We start from the raw sequence: 21,749 nt of genomic DNA on the forward strand, positions 1-21,749 counted from the left end.
TAGGGTGAAAAACAGTGTAAAGAAAGAAAGGAAGAAAGAGATAGAGAAAGGAAAAGGAAGGAGGAAAGAAGGAAGGAAGGAAAGGAGGCAGGGAAGGAGGGAGGGAGGGAGGAAGAAGGAAGGAAGGAAGGAAGGAAGGAAGGAAGAAAGGAAGGAAGGAAGAAAGGAAGGAAGGAAGGGAGGGAGGGAGAGAGGGAGGAAGGGAGGGAGAAAAAGAAGGAAGAAAAGGAAAGAAGAAAGAAAGGTCTTCCAAATCAGAAAGGAAGTATTAAAACTGTCACTATTTGGGGCTTCCCTGGTGGCGCAGTGGTTGGGGGTCCGCCTGCCGATGCAGGGGGCGCGGGTTTGTGCCCCAGTCCGGGAGGATCCCGCGTGCCATGGAGCGGCTGGGCCCGTGGGCCGTGGCTGCTGGGCCTGCGCGTTCGGGGCCTGTGCTCCACAGCGGGAGAGGCCCACGTACCGCAAAAAAAAAAAAAAAAAAAAAAAAAAAAAAACTGTCACTATTTGCAGATGGCATGATATTATATATAGAAAATCCTAAAGACTCCACCAAAAGACTTAAAACTTATATACAAATTCAGTCAAGTTGCATGATACAAAATTAATATGCAAAATTCTATTGTGTTTCTTTACACTAATAATGAACTATCAGAAAGTGTTCAAGAAAATTCTGTTTACAAATGCATCAAAAATAATAAAATACCTAGGAATAAATTTAAACAAGATGGTTAAAGATTTGCACAATAAAAGCCATAAAACATTTTTGAAAGAAATTGAAGATGGTACATGTAAATAAATATTCTGTGCTTATGGATTGGAAGGATTAATATTGTTAAAATGACCATACTACCTAAAGCAATACATGAATTCAATGCAATCCCTATTGGAGATTTTTACAGAAATAGAACAAACAATCCCACAATTAGCATGGAACTGAAAAGGTGCCCAAATAGCTAACACAATCTTGAGAAAAACGGACAGAGCTGGAGGCCGCATGCTTCCAGATTTCAAACTATATTACAAAGCTATAATAATCAAAACACTTATGATATGACATAAAAACAGACACATAGGTCAATGGAACAGAATGGATCCACGAAGTAAATCCATGTGTGTATGGTCAATTAAAATGACAAAGAATATACAATGGGGGAAAGGTAGTCTTTTCAATAAATGGTGTTGGGAAAATTAGACAGCTGCTTGCTAAAGAATGAAATGTGACCACTATCTTACATCATACACAAAAATTACCTCAAAATGAATTAAAAACTTGAATATAGGATCTGCAACCATAAAATTTCTAGAAGAAAGCAAGGTGGTCAACTTCTTGACATAGGTCTTGGTGATGAATTTTGGAATTCGATACCAAAAGAACAAACAACGAAAGCAAAAATAAACAAATGGGACTATATCAAATTAAAAGGCTTCTGCACAGGAAAGGAAACCATCAGAAAGATGAAAAGACTATCTATTGAATGAGAGAAAGTGATTGCAAATGATATATTTGATATCAGGCTAATATCCAAAATATACAAAGAATTCAAATGACTCAATAGCAAAAAAAAGAAAAAACTCCAATTAAAAATATGGCAGGGCTTCCCTGGTGGTGCAGTGTTTGAGAGCCCACCGGCTGATTCAGGGGACAGGGGTTCGTGCCCTGGTCTGGGAAGATCCCACATGCTGTGGAGCGGCTGGACCCCTGAGCCATGGCTGCTGAGCCTGTACGTCTGGAGCCTGTGCTCCACAATGGGAGAGGCCGCAACAGTGAGAGGTCCACGTACCGCAAAAAAAAAAAAAAAAAAAAAAAAAAAAAAAAAAAAAAAAAAAGGCAGATCTGAATAGATGTTTTTCCAAAGAAGACATAAGAATGTCCAACAGACATATGAAACAATGCTTAACATCATTAATATCAGGGAAATGCAAATCAAAATCACAGTGAGATATCACCTCACACGTGTTAGAATAGTTTTATCAAGGAGACAAGAAATCACAAGTGTTGGCAAGGATTTGGAGGAAAGAGAGCCCTCTCGTGCACTGTTGGTTGGAATGTAAATTGGTGCAAATACCATGGAAAACAGTATGAAGCTTCCTTAACAAATTAAAAATAGAACTACTGTATGACCCAGCAATTCCACTTCTGAGTGTTTATCTGAAGAAAATGAAGACACTAATTTTAAATGATATATGCATTTTCATGTTCATTGCAGCAGTATTTACAAGATATAGATACAACCCAGGTGTCTATTGTTGAAAAATGGATAAATAAAAGATAATCAGCCATGAAAAAGAATAAACTCTTGCCATTTGGGACAAAATGGATGGACCTTGAGAGCATTATGCTAAGTGAAATTAGGCAGAGAAAGATAATTATCCTGTGATCTCTCTTATATTACATGGAATCTAAAACAAAAACAAAAACAAAAACAAAAAATGAAACACAAGAGACAAGCTTATAGATATAGAGGACAGACTGGTGGTTGCAAAAGACGAGCGGCTGGGAAAAGTGGAAGAAATGGCCGACTTTATTGTTTCAGTTTAAAAAAATAGAATTAAAAAACAAAAACAAAAAAACTCCACCTGACTTTATAAAAAAAAAAAAAAAATTAAAAAAAAGCCTTAAAATGGTGAAGAGTAGTTTCAGAATGACCAGGTGGGCTGGGCAAAAAAATTTAGAGGAATCAAATCCCTTCATGATCTAGCCCTTGCCAATATCTTTGAACTTGTCAATCACAGCTCTACTTCCTGTACATTGGGCTTTGGTTGAAGAATAACTCATTTTCTTAAATTATTCTGTCCTCTGTCACACTTATATGTCTTTTTATAAGCTGTACCTTTGGCCTAAAATGCTACTTAACTGCTGTTTACCAGTTAACCTTCCACTTAAAAAAAATAATGCATTACCTTCTTTATAAAATCTTCCCTGAAAATCCCAAATAGAGTTAGCATCTGGATTCTCTCATGATCTGGTTGTACCTTTAATATTATAATATAATATTTCTCACATTATATATCATTTTAATGTTATGTTACATTGTGTTATACATCTTATATAATGTAATATATTAATTACAATGAGGTATAATAATTTAAGCAAATTTGACTCCACTACTTCAGTTTGCACATCCTATCCATTGCCTTAGCTAATATTTAAAATGTAACAGAGATTCAGTTAATATCAAAAGAACAGACAAATGAATCGATAATCATTTTTTTCAGAAAAATAATTTATAATTTCACTGTAACACCACTAAATTGGCATATAATGTTAATATTACAAGTATTTCTGTAATACACAAAGATTTCTCTGTCAGATCTTAAATCATACCTATTTCTTGAGGATTCTCACTTTCTGGTAGGGCAGATGACCTAGATTTGGTTGACATCCTGTTCCAATTTAATATTACCGACTATTGTTTTCCCCAGTGACCTTTCCTTTGAAGAACATTTCTCAAACTTAAAAAAAACTGAATGACAAATCTTTACTAAGTTGTCATTATCCAAAAACATTTGACCAAGTATCTCCCTAAGGCAAGGGTCAAGTGTCCTTGAAAAATCAGTTGCCAAGATTTTCATGACTTCCCTTTCCCTCTGCCAAGTGAGGTACTACAAAGGCTGAAAAAGAAGTGTGGAGAATGTAACGGGGATCAAAGACAAAGGAGGGATATGTTGGGTAGTGGATGAAAAGAAAAACAGTGGTCTCTAATGAATGTGATAAATGTCCAGTGGCAGAGGAAAAGCATGTGGAGTTATGGTCAGAGCATCCCTATGTCGAAGAAAATTGTGAACAAGTTGACCATAGATTTTCTTTTTGTGTTTTAATGTAAACTTTCTATATCAAATTAATATAGTTTCATCATTTAAAATATCATAAAATGCTAAAATAATACTATAACAAAATATAACCATTCCAAGCCCTATCCCTCATTCTCATAGTCCTCCCCAGAACCTCTTTTGGTATTTTTGGGGTGATTGTTTTTATTCCTGGAATTGAATACTTCAGTATTTTTAAGTAACATATATATACTTTTATCTTTAAATCAATCAACTTTAGACATTATCTCTTGATTTCCTGCTATGTTAAAGATTAAGTAGTCTTCCTATGTCATCTCTGCTTCCCTTCCCCTATCCTCTAAATATATTTTATTACAAGTTTTGGTTAAAAAAATCAATTTTTACATTATTATGCCTATAACTATTCAGAACTGAACACTGAATGGGACCTTTTTAATAATTAAAAATATTTCTTAAATTAATTGCCTGTTTTTACACTTGTTTAATCTTTATTTTATCTATTGTTAATTCTCCTTACACCTTCCAAAACCCTCTAGGTACAATTTTCCACAAGGTCAATCACATCAAACAATCTATTGGTTTCACTTTGTGCTTTCATGTGAATATAACTACATATATATGTGTGTGTGTGTGTGTGTGTGTGTGTGTGCATGTAGTTATACTCCTACCCAATGTATATACCTACTAGAGTCATCCATTCTCTTTCAGTTTGGATCAGCTGCTCTTTAGGCCTGTTATCCTAGGATTTATCTTTGCTGTTATTGTAGGAAATTTCTTTAACTTTCTCAAGAAATAGAATCTCTGTTCCTCAGATATTACATATAGGTACTCTTCATTTATTTTCTTGTTTTGATGGAGCATATCCCACTTTAGCTTCATAGGTTAAAAAGCCTGGCACAGCAACAAAATTCATGAGGATGAAAGTCTTTAATGCGCTAGTCTCTTGGTCTTGCTGCTCTAGTCTAAACTGCTTGTCTTTTATTCCTGGTGCACCTTTGTAATCTTGAAAATGCCCATCACCATTGTTTTGGATAATCCCTTTACTTCTTTCTTCCTTTACTTGGAACTCCTGTTTTTCTGAATTCAGTGTTTCTTTCTTGAATTTCTCATAATTTAGTGGAGCATATCTTCTAGCTGAGAAATGGAACATGGGAAGAAATTTTTTTGAGACTTTGCCTATCTCTATTTTACTCAACATTTAATTAATATTTGCTTATATATAGAATTCTATATTGAAAAATTTTATGCTGAATTTTGAAGACATTACTCTATGATCTTCAAGTTTTCTGTGTTACTTTAGAAAAATCTGAGGCTATTCTAATTCTTTGTGCTCTGTCATTTTCCACCTTGTCTCTGAAAGCTTGTAGAGTGTTTTCTTTGTCCCCTGTGCTCTGAATTTTCACAGTGATACACCTTTTTGTATGTCTATTTTTATCCATTATACAGGACATCTCTAGGCACATTCAGTCTGAAAACTCATGTCTCTAAATTCTGGGTAATTTTACTGAATTTTATGATTATCATTTCTCTCCTTTGTTGTTTTCCTCTCTCTCTCTCCCTTTTGTTTTTTTCATAAAATTACATAAGTCATAAAATTACAATTTTATGAATATTGTGGTTTCTGGACTTGTGGCTCTGTTCTTTAATTTTCTAATATTTTGCCCCAGTAAATTTTTCATATCTTTCTCATTTTGTTGTATTCTTGAAAAGACTTAACTTTGTCTTCCAATCTATTGAGTTTTTAATTCTCAAACAAAAGATTAAAACAATTTTTTCTTCTGATAAAACATATGTTTTATTAAGGTTTTTTTTCTCCCTGATAACCTGTTTCCTTCCTTATTATTAATTTTGTTTGTTTGTTTTGGTCACTAGCTTTCTGTTTCAACCTTTCTTTAGATACCTAGAAATCCCTGGTTTTCTCATCCTGTTTAAAAGGGGGGAGAAAAGCTGATGGGAAACACTGACTACATGGCTGGGACTTGTAAATATGAGCTTTATTAAAAATAATCTTGCTCTCCTTTTGTCGGGAAAATGCTGGTTACAGATTTTATTGTCTTCTTGGATTGGTCAGATTCATCAAAGAAGAGTGTTCCATTTTCTTGCCTAAAGGAAATAACAACAAAAACAAGAACAAAATCTTCTCCCAAAACTGTCTGCTGACATTCCAGTGGTGAAACATAGCAAGTCTGGGAAGTCTCTGCATTAGTTTTTAAAATGTAGAAGCTCACTTAATCCCCTGTTATTGGTACAGAACACTGGCAATCCCCAATTCAGAGACCATTTTTACCCTCTCCACAGAATAAACCTTGAGTTTGGGGCTGGGGAGAGAAAGTGGGGAGGCCTGGACAGGACTTAAAGCATTTAACTGGTTCCTGTGAATGATTTTCAGACCTTCTTAATTTCATCAACTCCATTCACCCTGTTTCCAGGTGCTTGTTGCTTCCACTCCCTGAGACTTCAGCATACTAGTGATACATTTGGGCTTGCTCTCTGATTGCTCCTGCCTGTTTATAAATTTATAATGTATAATTTGATTACCTTGGGTGTGTTAGGTCAGTTACCAGATGCCCACTTGCTTCCAGCTTCCCAAAAGTTGCTATTGTTTTCTCTCTTGTACTCCCTTTAAGTCTTCGAAAAGAAAAGAAAAGCATTTTATACAGTTTTAGTAGGGCTTTGGAGGGAGTGAAAGTATGTCATCATTTAACCTGAAAGTGCCGAGGTAGCTTTGAGACACACATCACAAGCCAGGTAAAATCTTTAAAGAGTTCAAGGTGAAAGCTATTGAAAATGTAAAGGCCCACTGATAATTGTTCTAAGCAACAAATAATTTTTAAAAAACTGTGTCTTTCCCTGCCCTTGAACTATTTATGTGTCCTCTTTTCTGTCCTTGATTGGGCTCTTTCCCTTTTGAATCTGTGTCCCTGTCATAGTGACCCAATACTAGACCCCAATACTAACAAGAATTTGGACTGCATTTCCCTCTGAATAGGCAAAATGACTCTTGTTTGAAAGTTTTTTCATGATTTCTCAATTGTAACGTAATCTGCCCTACCTCAATTCATAGTAAAAAAGCAAATAACTATTTCTTTCATGTTATGCACACATTTGAGAAAGTGGAATTTGATTTTTTGAATATTTTAAATCAGATAACTGCTATACACTGTTGCCTCCAAAACACAGGTCTTCCCACTTCACTCAGCTACTATTGCTAAAGAATTCTTTCTGGTTCAAAAGGTGATTATTGGAAGTAAAGGATGAATATTTAAAAATATTAGCTAAAACTTGAGGTTTTCTTTATTATTTAATGAGAAATATTTAAAGAGCTTTGAAAAAAGTAAGATCTTGGAAAGAATCAAGGTCAACTGCTTAAAATATTGTATCTTGTAAACAAATGTTTTTTTAATATCTTTGTTCATAAGACTCAGAAAGTGTGTTCGAGAATATATAACAAAGTGTAATAAAGCTTCTCTAATGCTAATTGTGTTAAAAAATACAATTTAATTTAGTGCAACAAACATTTCTGGAGTTCATTCAAGGCACTGCATTAGATGCTGCAGCATTAGATGCTGCAATCCTAAGGAGCTTAGATAGTGACAAGAAATAATAAAAACAAATTCACATAAAATTATAGGCCTTGTCTAAAAAGTTGTATAAGAGTATGACCACTCAACTTATTGAATTGAGAGACCTCTGAAAAGAAAGGGGAACAATATTAACAATATCAATAAGATCATTAGAAACAAAACAAGATGCGAAAGATAGTACGAGGTTTCAAAGTTGCGGAGTTTTATCTCTTCAGTGAAGTCAGGAAAGATAAAGAAGGGAAAGGTGGAATTCAAAGTGGAGAGAATAGCATGAGCCAAACTATGGGTAAGGGATGGCAAGTATTTGGACGGTTTCAGCTATAAAAATATATACTGGTGAAAACTTGAAAATCAAGTTAAAAACAGATTTTGACAGGTCTTCATGTAAAATCTTTGTCTTTCTAGAGAAATGATACAATTCAAACTCTAATTGGAGAAGATCTTTCTGTCATATAGTCTGAGAGAGGTTGCGTTAGGAAAGGAGACTGAGAAAGGAAGAACTAATGAACCCTAAATAGGACAAGAATGTCAAGGAAAAATCAGATGCCAGTAATTCTGCAGAAGTGGAACTCATAGACTTGGCAAATATCTAACGGGGACATGTGAAGCAAAGGGAGAAGGAGAAGTCCAAGAACACCTGGAGCTTTCCTGGATATGTAATCAAGAAAATTGAGTGCCATTAATAAATAGATAATTGGGGATGAAGTATGTTTACTTTGATGGGAGAAAAATGATAGTGATGGGTTTTATATTTAGTAGATTGAATCTGGGAATCTAAAGAAAAATCCAGATTAATTTGTCCAGCAAGTGGCTGGAAATTGTGAATCTAGATTTCATGAGATATCCCATCCACAAAGCCAAAGCCATGCTTATGGGTAAGGGTCCATGAGAGAGTGTAGAATAAAGGAGGTTAAGAACATATAGGGGCTGAATCCAATGCTCATTTCTCAGTCCTCTTTTTTCTTTGTGGACCCATTAGTAACTATTAGTATAGTTAATTACTTCATTTTGGAGGTTTCGTTTTTAGTCTTTAACAGCATTTTTTCCTTGAGATAAAACTTAGAGTAAAATGCATACATATTAAGTGTGCAGATCAATAATTTTTGCATATGTCTATACCCATCTAGTCATCACCCATATCATGAATGAGATCATTACTAACAGTACAGAAAGATGTCCAAATGGGATCCTAATCCCCCCAGACCAGTTCCATTTTCAGGAAACAGCAACTCCATTCTTCCTGGCTCCCTCTTTCCCTCTCACCTCTCAGCTGTTCCACCACGGTTCCACCTGAAGAGTCCATCCCTAAAGCAACCAGTTTTTGCCATCTTCATTGCTTCCATCCTGGCCCAAGTCACCATCTTCTTTACCTATTATTGACTGCAGTGGCTTCCTTCCTAATTGGTCTATCTGCTTCCACCCTTGCCCCATTACACTCATTTGCTTACAACCCTCCAGCAGCTTCCCATCTCATCGTAAAGCTTCGTTCCTTTCAGTACCCCTAAGGTTCCATAAGACCCGACCCAAATGCTGCCTCCATGAACACATCCATCCCTCTACTCCTTACTCTTTCTACTGTAGCTGTAATGGCCCCGTTGCTGTTCCTTGCAACACACCATGTTTGTTCCTCCTCTAGGCCTTTGCACTGGCTCTTCCTTCAGATGTGCACATGGCCCACTCCCTCAATTTTTCTTGCCTCCATTCAGATGGCACATGATTAGAAATACCCTACTGTTCCAAACATCCTCATCTTATCCCTGTACCCTGATTTCCTTCATCAAACCTATGATCTGACATACTGTTTGTTGCTCATTGTCCTGAAAGATGTTTTAGTCACTGATTCATCCCTGACACCTACAATACCTGGGATGTAGTCAGATCTCAATATCGTTGAATGAACAAATGAATGGATGGTGGATGCATATATAGATGATGAAGGATATTTCTATCTTTCTACCTACTTTGTCAGTTCTATTAAGTTTTACTCTGCATGAAAATAGAAAGAACATATAGGGGAAATTATATAAGCTCAAAAGAACCAGTTTAAAAAGTTAGATATGGTGGGGGGAAAAATCTCTAAACTCTAATGTCTAGAAGCCAACATTTAACTGAGGACCTACTATGAACTTGGTACTGTATCAGGCTCTGGGTATGGAAAACAAGTGAGAAATAAATAGGTCCTACCCTCAAGGAGCTGTCTAGGAAAAGTATGAATAGCAGAGTAACTATCAGTATTAAATACTGCTAAGAAGCCAAGTAAGATAGAGAATTAGGAAGAGTGGATTAAGTAATAAATATATCATTTACAATGAAGAAATTTTACATCAAGTGCATGGTGAGAAGTGCAAATAAATAATAAGAAGTAAAAAATTGAGTTAGGAAGATGTGAAAGGAGTGACTTTATACAGTTTTCTTTCAAGGAATAGAGCAATTAAGGGGGAGAGACAGACAAGGGGAGAGAGAGGGGGAGAGAGGAGGAGAAGGAGGAAGTAGGAAAGGAGAGCTAATGATACACCATGTGGTAACTAAATTGAAGAAATGATAGTGCATCAAACTGGGTTGAAGTTATGCCCATTCAATACTCTTTATAAAAGGTTTAAAGTATGCAAACACTGCTTACAGCAATAAATTATATTTGTATTTCTATAGTGTGCTAGGTGTGTTATTAGGTTCTCAATACCCCTATTTGGATTTTTCTTTTTCTCCACAATATATTATTCTAATTTGGTCTTTGATTATAAGATAAGTGATATAATAGTGTATTTTAATATTATATAAATTAATGATTCAGATATAAAAAACAATTCTACTGGGTGAGATTAATGGTTATAACTTTTTTTCTCTTTGATAATAAAAACAAGGGAGATTCATTCTTGGATTCAGCCTGATATTTATGTTCACACATCCTTAATAGCCTTATAAAAATAAAGGCTACCTTTTATTTAAAAACGTCTACAAATAAAAATAAACTATATTGTTAGTTGACTAAATCTTGTAGGTTTTTGTATGCTGACATGTTTCAAAAGTACACCTCTTAACTGAGTATTTCTTTAAACTCTTTGAGAAAGATCTCCAAATTTCCAGGGATTCAGCCTAGATGCAGATTTCAAAGACTTAATACAAACAGTCCTCTGTCCTTCTAGTCTGTTTATTACTTCAGACAATTAAATTTCTGTGATTATCTTAGTTACTCTGCTTCAGAGCTCCTCTTTTCTGTGTGTATTAAAGTTTATAATATTAACTTATTCGATCACAGATGCACCTTAATTTTTTCATGAGAGAACACATTTTCTTTTATTCCCAATATGCTTTCCTAATTCTTCTTAAAATTCAGATGACCTTTTAGAACTATTGATACATATTAGATTTGCTTTCTAGGAAACACTTGTTCAAGCACTTGGTTACATGTACCTATTTGATATTCTAAGAAAATAATTTATTAAAATATTAAGTATGAAAATGTTTATCCTTACTCTGTTTTCTTTCTGTGAGTCAGTTCTCTATTCATGGTCACCCTTTACTATAGTCCTATCATTTAAAGAAAAAGATGGAGGAAAAAAATCCTTAAATAGGATTCTACCAAAGAGTTTTGATATCAATATTAAGTCCTTTGATTACATTTAGGACTTTAATCAATAAATTATACTCACTTATCCAAAATGTAATTTTTATTTTTGTCAAGTGGTAATGAAATCTTAACATATCTTATGTTCATGGGTACTTGCCTGAAATACATTTGATATAGTAATACTTCCTGCTTCTGTCCTTGGTCACAGTCATAGGCATCTAGGTAGCAGTTAAACAATTCTCCAGTTGACGTGGCCTTTTTAATACACTTACTATTTCAGGCAAACACATGCAGGAGATTTTGGCCTAAATTACTTTAGAGTTTTTACTTTATGTTTTATATCAATTAGGAAGACATAGATAGCAAAGCCTACTGCTATATATTACCATAAATGTATGTATATCATCATTGAGTAAACCACAATATCTATGAACCATTTTTCTGTTCTCTTATTTATTGACAGTTTTTTTTTTTTTTTTAAATTACAACACAATGAATTGATGGTAAGTACAGAAGATGCAATAGTATAAAAAGCCATTTAACCCTTCCCTAGGTTAAGACACTTACAGCAGAAAAAAACTGCCCCACCCAAAATCCCCTTCTTGAATGAAAATGAAATAAATATAAATTAATAAATATAAAACAAATCACTGCACAGCCCTTAACTCTTTGATTGCCATGGCAAGAACCATGCTGATGATTCTAGCTTGTGACATTTGTGTAGTTAAAGGTTGCCGTAGCAGTCAAAGGGTTATAGCATTGTAAACATAAGTACTTTGTGGAAAAGTTCAGTCATGTTAATGGTCTACAGCGATGAGATTAATATTATGATCCCTTGACCTTTATTGACAAAACATTATAAGGAGTAAAAGAGATAGTAGCTTGGTGAGCTGTTACATAGACTAGTCAACCATTATATTTAACAATGTGCTATGAGGCCTTGATTTACCAATAAAGGACAACTTGTGAATAATAAACACTGTTCAATGCATTAATCAATAAATCAATGAAAAAATTAATTTAAGCACCACAAAATTTTGCCTGATTATATCTGACAGTCGTAATACACTTTAGCACCATTTATTTAGCCTTATATTTGTACACAAACAAGCTTTGTGTTTGTCAATAGAAGCTGTCTGAAACAAACAACAACAACAACAAAAAATATATATATTATATATATATATATATATATATATATATATATATATATATATATATATGCCAGATTTAAGATGGTATACTGTGTGGGCAAAAAAAATCACTAACAAGTTGCAAACCTTAGAACTCATTCAGCAAATAAATGTGTTATTTTTTTCTTTCTTTGCACACAGAAGACTGCATATTATCAAAAACTTAATGAAGTAGTGTTGAGTGTAATGTAAACAATCCAGACACTTAAAGTTAGAATTTAATACTATCTGCATAACTGAAAATATCAATGGGAATGAAAATAAAGGTAAAGTATTGTCTTAAACCAAAAGATAATGGCTTAAATATTTCATTTCTTAGTGTTTCTCTCTGCTTCATAGTTTAATGCTATTTAAATAACGCCTGCATTAATTTTATGCATTAAATCCTTTTAATTTCCCATAACTACAATATAGAAATTATTTTCATAAGAAGCTATAAAATGTGTATTGTTTACCCAAGAGACAACTTTTCTTTGCAATTTCTTGCATCTAATTCTGACTCTGAAAGATAAATGTCTGTGCAATTTTTTTAAATATATATTGTATTTACTTGACAAACTAAATTTGTGGGCACTTACCTCCCTTAATCTACCTAGTAAATATATATATACATATATATTTACTAAATATACTATATATTTCCAAATCTATATTACCAGATAACTCATATGGATGGCATAAATTGCATTCATTATCATACTGATCCACTATTAGAATCAAGATAATGTTAATATAGGTTACAAGTTTTAAAATATCTTCAAGATAGGTTGCTACACTGACAAAGCAGGCAATTTTCTCTATGTCAATTACTGATTCTTTTAAAAAACCATCAGTAGACTATGGACTGGTTAAATTTTGTTTTATTAAAAAATTAAGCTCATTAAAAGTTATATTAGCACAAAATTGACCTAGTAAACTCCATTTATTTCCCTCCTATAATATAAAAACAAGATATATTTGGTTTAAAATTATATATCTAAAAAAAAATTTCAAGACCTTTAAGCCTGAAGCAAATTTTTATGGGTGAGTCTCTAAAACCCCTGAAAATAGAGGTCCACAATAGAAATGCTGATGCAGTCAAAACCAAGACAGCAAAAAGCTGCCACTATAACACCCCTTAATCTCTTATTCTCACTCTTTTTAATATATATGTAATTTACACATAAGGGGAAATAGACCAAAGAATTGAGGTTTTAGGCATTCATGTACTCCTGATGTACCTTAAACAAAACACTGTATTTTGGTATTTACTTTCCAGTATAATTTTTTATGATACATTCACCAAAAGCAAATTTCCTTAGCTGGCTTATCAATAGACAACAGCCTTCATACTTAGCATTTCACTTTTATCAGGGGAATAGCTCTAGAAAAGTTAGAATCCAATGCAAGAGATTAGGAGGTGTGTGAAATTTATTGGAACTAAATCTTTGCATGAAACTTGTGAAGGAAAAAAACTGAGGGACAAACATATTTTCAGGACACCACATATGATATTCAATTCTGTTCAATTCTGGTTTTCACAAAGGGAAGGGAAAAACAAATCTTTAAAAAAAAAGGTGGGGAGCAAGGTAGAGATCGACAGGAATGCAAATATTGGCACAGACTGCACAGAACAACACAAAATAATATATCCCTCCCAACCATCTGTATTTTGGGTTGACAAACAGAACAGAAACACATAATTTCAGAACTGAAGGAAGAGAAAAATAAGGCACACAGAGCATACTTGTTTGGAAATCATGTTTGTTTGGAAGTAAAAAAGTAACTGAATTGTGAAATTTTGCATTCATGAATATATAAAGGAATAATGGATTCCACTTCAGATACAAAAGAAGGGACAAAAAGAACTAAAAACCTAATTTTACACAGGCAATAGTATATACTAAAGAGCTGTGAGAAGATAGTAAAGATGTGGCCTCTGTGATATTTCAGTGGTAGCAAAACTATGACATTGATTTAAGGATTGAATCATTCATTCAAGAAGAGTATATTTTACCTTTGCAACTGGGTTGTCAATATATAGAGTCGGAACAAGATCAAATTGGCATTGCATAAGAGCAAATGAAACATGTTCTAGTAACTTGTCAAATGGACAGCTCACAACAGGCTTTATTCATGTATATCTTGGCAAGGCAGGCCAATGTAGAAACATACATTCAAATAAAGATGGCAAGTACAAGCAGCACCATATTCTATCCTAGGAAAAAGCATCCTAACATGCAGTCACATCTCACTGAAGCTTCATCATATATGAGGCATGTATAAAAAGGCCTGTGTCCAAAAGTATTTCTCCTGGGATCCAATCTAGCTACAGACCAAGTGCTATAGAAATGTTTATATTGTGAGTGATATTTGTTCATGGATAAAAACAGATAAGATACTCAAGAAATGTCTTTGTAAGTCAAAAAGTTAATCATTTCATTCATGTTCACCATTTTCTCCTTCTGGTTTTTCTATATGATATAAGAGTTAATAACATCTTGGTTTGAAGCTAAGTGGCCTAACATAATGCAATTTTCATATTTATATTTAATTGATTTTCTTCATCCTTCTTAACAGCATATAAATCCAGCTCTATAGCAGAGCACATGACAAAGTTATGTGAATCCGCAAAACATTCTAGTTTATGATGTGTTTGTCCTACACTGTCCAGTATGCTCTTGAACATAAGGATTCATTGAATGCAAACTTGAACATTATTCCCAGTCCAATGTTAGTATAAGACACATTTTAAGACATGTTGCTCTTTAAATTGAAAAAGCATAGAATCGTCATAAATCTTCAGAATTATCTCCCATACATAACTTTTTTATACTTATTATGCACTAACCATGAGTTACTGGTTATGCCTTCATTTTCCTTAAGAGCTTTAGTTATGACTGCCTGAGGTGCTGCGTTACAGCACTTATGATCTTATACCCTTACTTAGTATAAAGAATTAGCATTGTTCTAAACAATAATGTATGACATGTCCAGTTATAAGCTCACAGGTGTGTTTAAAAATTGAAGGCTGATACTTCAGTATTCTACCAGGAAATTGACAGAAATTTTGCAATATCACATCTGTTTTTCACTCAATTTCTGTGAATTTGTCAAATCAGCGTTCATTCTTAGGCTTTATATACTATTGGTTTAAATTTCAATGTAGATATATGTATAAAATGTTGGAAGAGATATTTGCAATTGGATATTTTTAATCTGACCTGGAAAATATCAGAATCATTTCAAAATTACACCAAAGTAAGCAAATGAAAAATGATTTGAGTAGTACATGAAAGACAATGGTTACACTTAGATGAGGCTAAAACACCAAGGCAACTTCTTTGCTACTCTGCCAAGTGTTTTGTGTTACATGATTATTGAGGTAAATTTCTATCCTAGGGACATGGCTTTTCTCAGGAGATTCTAACATTATATAGATCTTTCCAACTGAGGTTACTGAATATTTAACTTTGACATTTTTATCCTAGAAGGTAGTGCATGAGTATCAGATGTGTTTATGCAGGGTAACAGCTAATGACCACTGTCTAATTATATACATTGATATATCACATACTCATCACTAGCATGAAGAGCCTGAAGTTGCATTGTTCTTCTATTTTTATACTTGCTAAAGTAAATTATCCAGTTGTATTAAGGAGTGCTATATGATGTTTTTATATTTTACAAAAGACTCATATTTTCTCTTCTTTAATTTTCATAATATATGATAAAGTTAGCATTTAGCATTCATATTTATCATGTGGTGCTATGCCTGGTTGTTGCATTCTTTATTATGAAGTTTTTCTGATATTTAGGAAGTTCTAATTTTTTAAATATAACTTCTCTGATGTAGCTATGGTTCCCTACTAGGCAACATAGACTATATAACATAGATACACATACTCTGGCAGTTATAAACTGTGATCACAATAAATCAATCAGAAAGGTGCATGAGATGCAATGAAATGGTTAGATTTTCTAGTATTATTGACATGAAACCTTTTGTGATATCATAAGATTGTACTCATGACTATTTATAATGGCTTATCTGAATTTAACATTTTTGGTTTAGATGGCATGTCCTGTTTGACATCGGATATTTTGGAAGGTGTTCTTGAGAGAATCAAAAATTCAATGAACTCTCTGCTGTGTTTGCTGAAAAAGATTTCACCACCAGCCATGAGGTTGATTCAGTATATGTTACAGTCTCACAGACTCAATACTATCAGTAAACCACTGCCTTTATTAGTTTTTGGAAATAATTCCAAAACTTAAAAAGAAAAAGATTATTTTAATGACTTTTGTGTTAACTCAGTCTATTTGATTATAACATCCATTCCTTTTAAGGTAGCACACTGAATTTACTCAATATGGCCACATTGCTTATTCTACTATAAGATCCACAAAGTGTGGGTGTGTATTTGTAGCATACTAGAGATAACAGCATAATATGTAGAAGTGGAAAGTATTATATTAGTTTCCCTAGGATCCCATATATACACATTATCCATGCATTGGAAATACCAGTGAAGTTGGGCAATGTTCTCATCCACCACGTTGTGTTTTTTAAATCGCCCACAGGAAGTGAATAAAAACAAGTATCTAGTATATGAAACAAACAAATTATATGTCAATAGAAAAAGATTACAAGCAATCTGAATAGTAAAAGTAACATTTGCTTGTTTCAATAAATCAGTCTCTATCCTTTATTACTCAGTAATTATTTTTTTGTAAATTATTACTTAGTAATTTATTACATCTGATTCAGAAAAGTCTTGCCCTCTGATTTATAACAGAAGTTGTCTTTGCTAGTATCACATAATGTTCTCTAACTTATGCACATTACCTTTGCGATTGTAAAGATCATCTGTATTCACCTGTTCTGATGCCATGTCAGAAGACACTTTGCTCTGAAACAGGTCAGTAGTTAAATTCACAACCTCTTCCACAGATAAGATGTGGCTTAACTGCTTTATAGAGAACACAGACTGATTGGTTGTTTAATACTTCAGTACAGTTAATAATATATAGAAAAATAATATTTGGCTAAAATTATAATATAGTTAATTTATGTAACAAACATTACCTTGTTTACATTTATATTAAAGTAATGAGAATAATGAAACAGAAGGTGAATTATTTTTTGTCATTGTGAATGTGTTTTCATTTCAATTTAGGAAACCCTAGGTCTGAACTTTCCATGCTATCAGTGATAGAATGTTGAAAAATATTTGATATGTTGTATATCTCTATTGATACTGAACTTGTATAATATATTGTTTTATTTATTATTCACTTTGTTTTTGAAGCACTATTCTTATGTTCTAGACCAATTAGTCACTCTCCCTTTCACTATTCCATTAGGATTGACATTTTTTCCCCAAACCCCAAGTGCAAGAGAAGTCAGCAACCATACAAAGTGCCTGGCATAAAATAGGCAAATAGAATCCCAATGTTTGTGATTAAGTTGTAATTAATATTTTCTTATCTCTTGTAGTCTCACAACCTGAAAATTTAAATGTTCTAATAAACAGAGAAGCCATATATGCCTTTTCTTATCACATAAATCTCATCTCATATTGAGGAAAATATGACCCAACACTTATCTATGACATTTCCAGAATTCAAGCATAATGATAGAGTCTTTCCCTTCTTAATGCTATGGTTATTTTTTAGCCCTTATATATTTATAGTCTTCTGATGAATCAGGATATTGTGACAAATGAGTAAAGAGGCCAAAGATTGCTTCTTTAGTTTCTTTCTCATTTTAGAGGAAAAAAAAATCAATTTTCAATGCAGGTTGATGGAATTCCTCAATGATTTGCATGTGTCCCCAAATGACATAGTTACTCATTTCAATCTTCAGCAAAATACAATTTCCAGTCTTTTTTTTTTTCTTGGCATCAGGCCCTAAAAGATTAAACCCTCCCACAGCCAAACATTGTATAAATGAGCTTATGTATATAGTTCTTGCTCCATGCTCAGTAGAAGCGACTCTTTATAATACTAGCATTGTCTAGAATGGAAGCACTGAAATAAAGCTACAGGGCTAATTCTTGTCCTCTCCCCTTGCTTTCTTGGCCTTCACACACATAATCTTCATCATCTTGTCAAAATACAGTCTGCATTGCATAATGTTTGGCTGTAAAGCCATTAGCCATTACTTTTTTTAACTATCCTTTTTTCTTAGCCTCACTTTATGTTCAGGTTGTAAGAAATAACAATCTGCAAGGCTTTGCAACATGCCATCCATGATTACAAAATATTTTCCCCAACCAAAACATAAACATGTAGTTTAACTGAGAAGCATTATAATTTTCATGCTATGTTGAGTATAAATACAAATTCAAGGCAGCCAAACCATCCATTTCCAAATAAGAATGTATACCTACACTCATTAAAATCATCTGGAAATGTGTATTATTAGCAAATGAGTAAGAAATTTTCACTGTTATAAAATTCCTGCGTTATATAAAAGCCACACTGGCCTTTCAAGTATTTTGAGTTTTTTTTCCCCCCATAGTTCTATATTTGTACTAAAATGATGAATTTAGACTTGAAATTATATAAAAGGAAAATTAAAAGTCACTTCTACCTATAGGGCATTTTTAAAGTGTGCGTGTAAAGAGCAAAGTGTCCATCTGCAGATTCACAATCAACACTCCTTCTCTTTCCACTCTAAGGAAACAGCTCATGCTTACTAGGTTTTTAGAGAACAATTAACACTCCAATGGAGAAGCAACACAAGATTTCCTCTGTTTGTTCCAGTTTGCAAGTTAAAGGTCAAAGGGCAAAGACATAGAACAGGACTCTTCAAGGAAAATTTTCACAGAAGATAATGTTTAAGTTTTTGTTAATGACAGTCAACAGATCAATAATCAACTTCAAGGCAAGCTGTTCATTGTTTCAAAAACTAATCCCCTCAAAAGCTGGCTTTCACACAAAGCCAATGTCTGACTCATGGGGTGCATTCGTTCTGACCATCTCTAATAAGTTCACAGCCCAGTGGCTGTAAAGCCTTTCACTGCAAGAAGCAGCGCCTAAAAATCAATTAAGAGGTCTGTCAGTTGCTGACTTTTCTCTAGGAAAAAAATATTGATACAAACCTGCTCTGCAGGTCAGGTGAAAATGACAATACTGCTGTTAGACAAATTACACTCAACAATGAAATGCTTTGGTGGTCTCTTGGCTCTGTCAGCTATCAAATGGATGGCTAAATGCCAGAAGCCACACTAACCCTTTGAGAACTATGGTTGACATGTGATAGATAGCTAATACGCTGGAGGATATTCATGCAATCTCAGAGTCATCATTTTAATTCATTCTTTAGATGGTAATGCTAATGGCATCTTCCACGGCAAATTGAGTTTTCATGCAATGGATTTTAAAACAAAAATTATGTTGTGTGTTGTGTCTAACAACAACAACAGAAAAGACAGGCTGTTATAATCAGTTGTTCAAATAAAATTTCACTCTTACAAGATATTTAATAAAATACCTTTTTATTTGCCAGAAAACTTTTGGCAAGTAACAGCATTTCTGTTTGTTATAAATGCATTTATGTAGTAGTGTGAATGACTTAAATATTACATGGGGTTATAGGATATCAGTTTTAAAAACCTGAACTTCTTGAACCTGTGCCTGTTTTTACCATTGCCCAGTTCAATAATTTAACAGATCCTAAGACTCTGAAAGCTGACTTGATAGTTCTCAAAGGGTTACACCAATGTATTACTAGTGTCACATATCCTTATAAAATAACTGTCACTTTAAACCACTTTAAAGACATACTGCTTTTTGCTCCACTTATAATGGATATTCCTGACAGACCCATGGAAGGCCTGGGGCAGTGGCCTAATACAACTTGGGGAGATTATCACAATGATGTAGGGGTAAGGTAGCAGGAAGGGGTTTAGAAACACTTCAAAACAATTAAAAGGTCCCATTTGAATATAGTTGTGAATATAAATGTGATGAAACATTGAGAACATAGCTGAGAACAGCTGTATAAAATGAAAAATGGATGTAGTATTAAGGCTGTTACAATATTGCAGATATTTTGGCCCCTTGTTTGTTGGAAAATGGCTGTCCCAACAGTCTAAAGTCCTACATCTGTATTCCAGGTCTCCCACCCCAAAAAACAAAGCGTAGGAGACTGTCCATAGCAGTCAGAGAGCTATCTTCTTTGGAGACAAAGCTGTTTTGGGTCTTCACACTTTCCTGAACGTTCAATTGTGGGTTTTTTGATTAACATTTTCTTATTCCTTGCTGTAAAGCAAAAATCTGTGGGTTTTCTGTTTTATTTTTTTTCCCCCAGAAATGGGCTCAGACATCATAAAAAAACATATTAGAAACCTTTAAGAAGAATCTTGTCTTCTCTTTTCTCTTTAGGTAATCCTGAAAATTTACTGGGCATTGAGCGTGCAGAGGAAAGGCCTAGAACTGAATGACAAAAAAAGACAAAGGACTGAAGAACGGCAGGTACTGTGCATCATGGAAGCTTCCCCATGAGTGCGTTTCCATTCATGTGCAGGACCAGCAACCCTCTGGGTTTGAAAGGTCAGCCCCAAATCAGGCTGCCACAAGCCTGCTCCTAGCTAGGAAACAGCTTAACAGCTCTTGTCTTGAATCTCAAGTTATCACAAACTCCTAGAAAAGAAAGAAAGGAAAAAACCCTACATCACACCCACTCTTGCATAGAGCGTTTACAGTACAGTATGTGGCGGGGTGTTCCTTTCCTCTTGAACTGGAACACAGTGTAAACCAATACAAGGAGGCATAAGGCCAAGATGCAGGGAATGACAATAGCTATGGCTTTCACAGTGCTGGCTGTGTTGTCCAGTTTGATGACAATGTCTACATCATCTGGTGGGCTGTGTCCTTCTTTATCTCTGTCTGTTGGTCCATCACAGCCCATAAAATCCTTGAGGATGGATCTGGGATATCCAGGTTCTACCTTGAGTATCTGGTTGTTGAATTTCCAATACTCCTTTCCTTTGTAGAAATACGTAAAGCCTGGTGGGGGGGAAACACACACACACAGGAACCACTTATTTGTAAAAGTGTATATGTATAGAAATTTAATTAAATAGGCTATTTAAAAGATGTATGTTAAAGCCACTCAATTTTTTTAGGAAGAAAACACTATTCCCAGATCAGCTGTCTACTGAAATGGATCTGGCTCTTGTGTTCCAGAAACTGTGTTCTCAGATGCCTAGGGAAAGCTCAGCTGAAAGAGAGAAATAATATTTGTGCAGAGTTGTTGAAAAACCATGCTTTATACATCTACTCCTAGTCTACACTGCAAAGAGAACTTCATCCTATTGCTCGCTTATAGGATTGCTGGTACAGAATTACACATTAGTGTGAGAGTATCAACCTGTATTGAAAGATGCTGAAACAGCCTTATAAACAGAAGCCCTGTTTGCCCTCATGCAGCTATTGAGAACATTGTGCAATACATCATAAGGAGGCGTCTCCATGAAACACCTCAAAGGAAATTTCTAATCATCTTAGCATCAAGAATAGTTGTACTCCTCCTAAGGGACAAGTTTGTTTTTGTCATTTGGAAAAGAAATCACAAGAAATCATAAATCACGAAACTAGAGGTGATTCCTTTTGTATGCTAGG

The 21,749-nt window shown here is 34.1% G+C and overlaps 1 protein-coding gene across 2 annotated transcripts in view; it reads right to left on the reverse strand.

Moving 5' to 3' along the window:
* Positions 1–6,283: 6,283 nt before the first annotated feature.
* The window catches only part of MMP16 (matrix metallopeptidase 16), a 378,275-nt gene continuing 362,809 nt past the window's right edge, over positions 6,284–21,749 (reverse strand). Inside the window, exon 9 of one of the 2 annotated variants that reach the window (XM_067017279.1) lies at positions 6,284–6,420. In XM_067017279.1, coding sequence (XP_066873380.1) covers positions 6,327–6,420 — 94 coding nt within the window. In that variant the 3' untranslated portion in view covers positions 6,284–6,326. Of the gene's footprint in view, positions 6,421–18,018; positions 21,135–21,749 lie in introns of those variants that run through there. The other variant, XM_059043578.2, reaches the window with a different exon arrangement.

The sequence above is a fragment of the Kogia breviceps genome, chromosome 17 (genome assembly GCF_026419965.1).
Source record: "Kogia breviceps isolate mKogBre1 chromosome 17, mKogBre1 haplotype 1, whole genome shotgun sequence".
NCBI classification, from domain to species: domain Eukaryota; kingdom Metazoa; phylum Chordata; class Mammalia; order Artiodactyla; family Physeteridae; genus Kogia; species Kogia breviceps.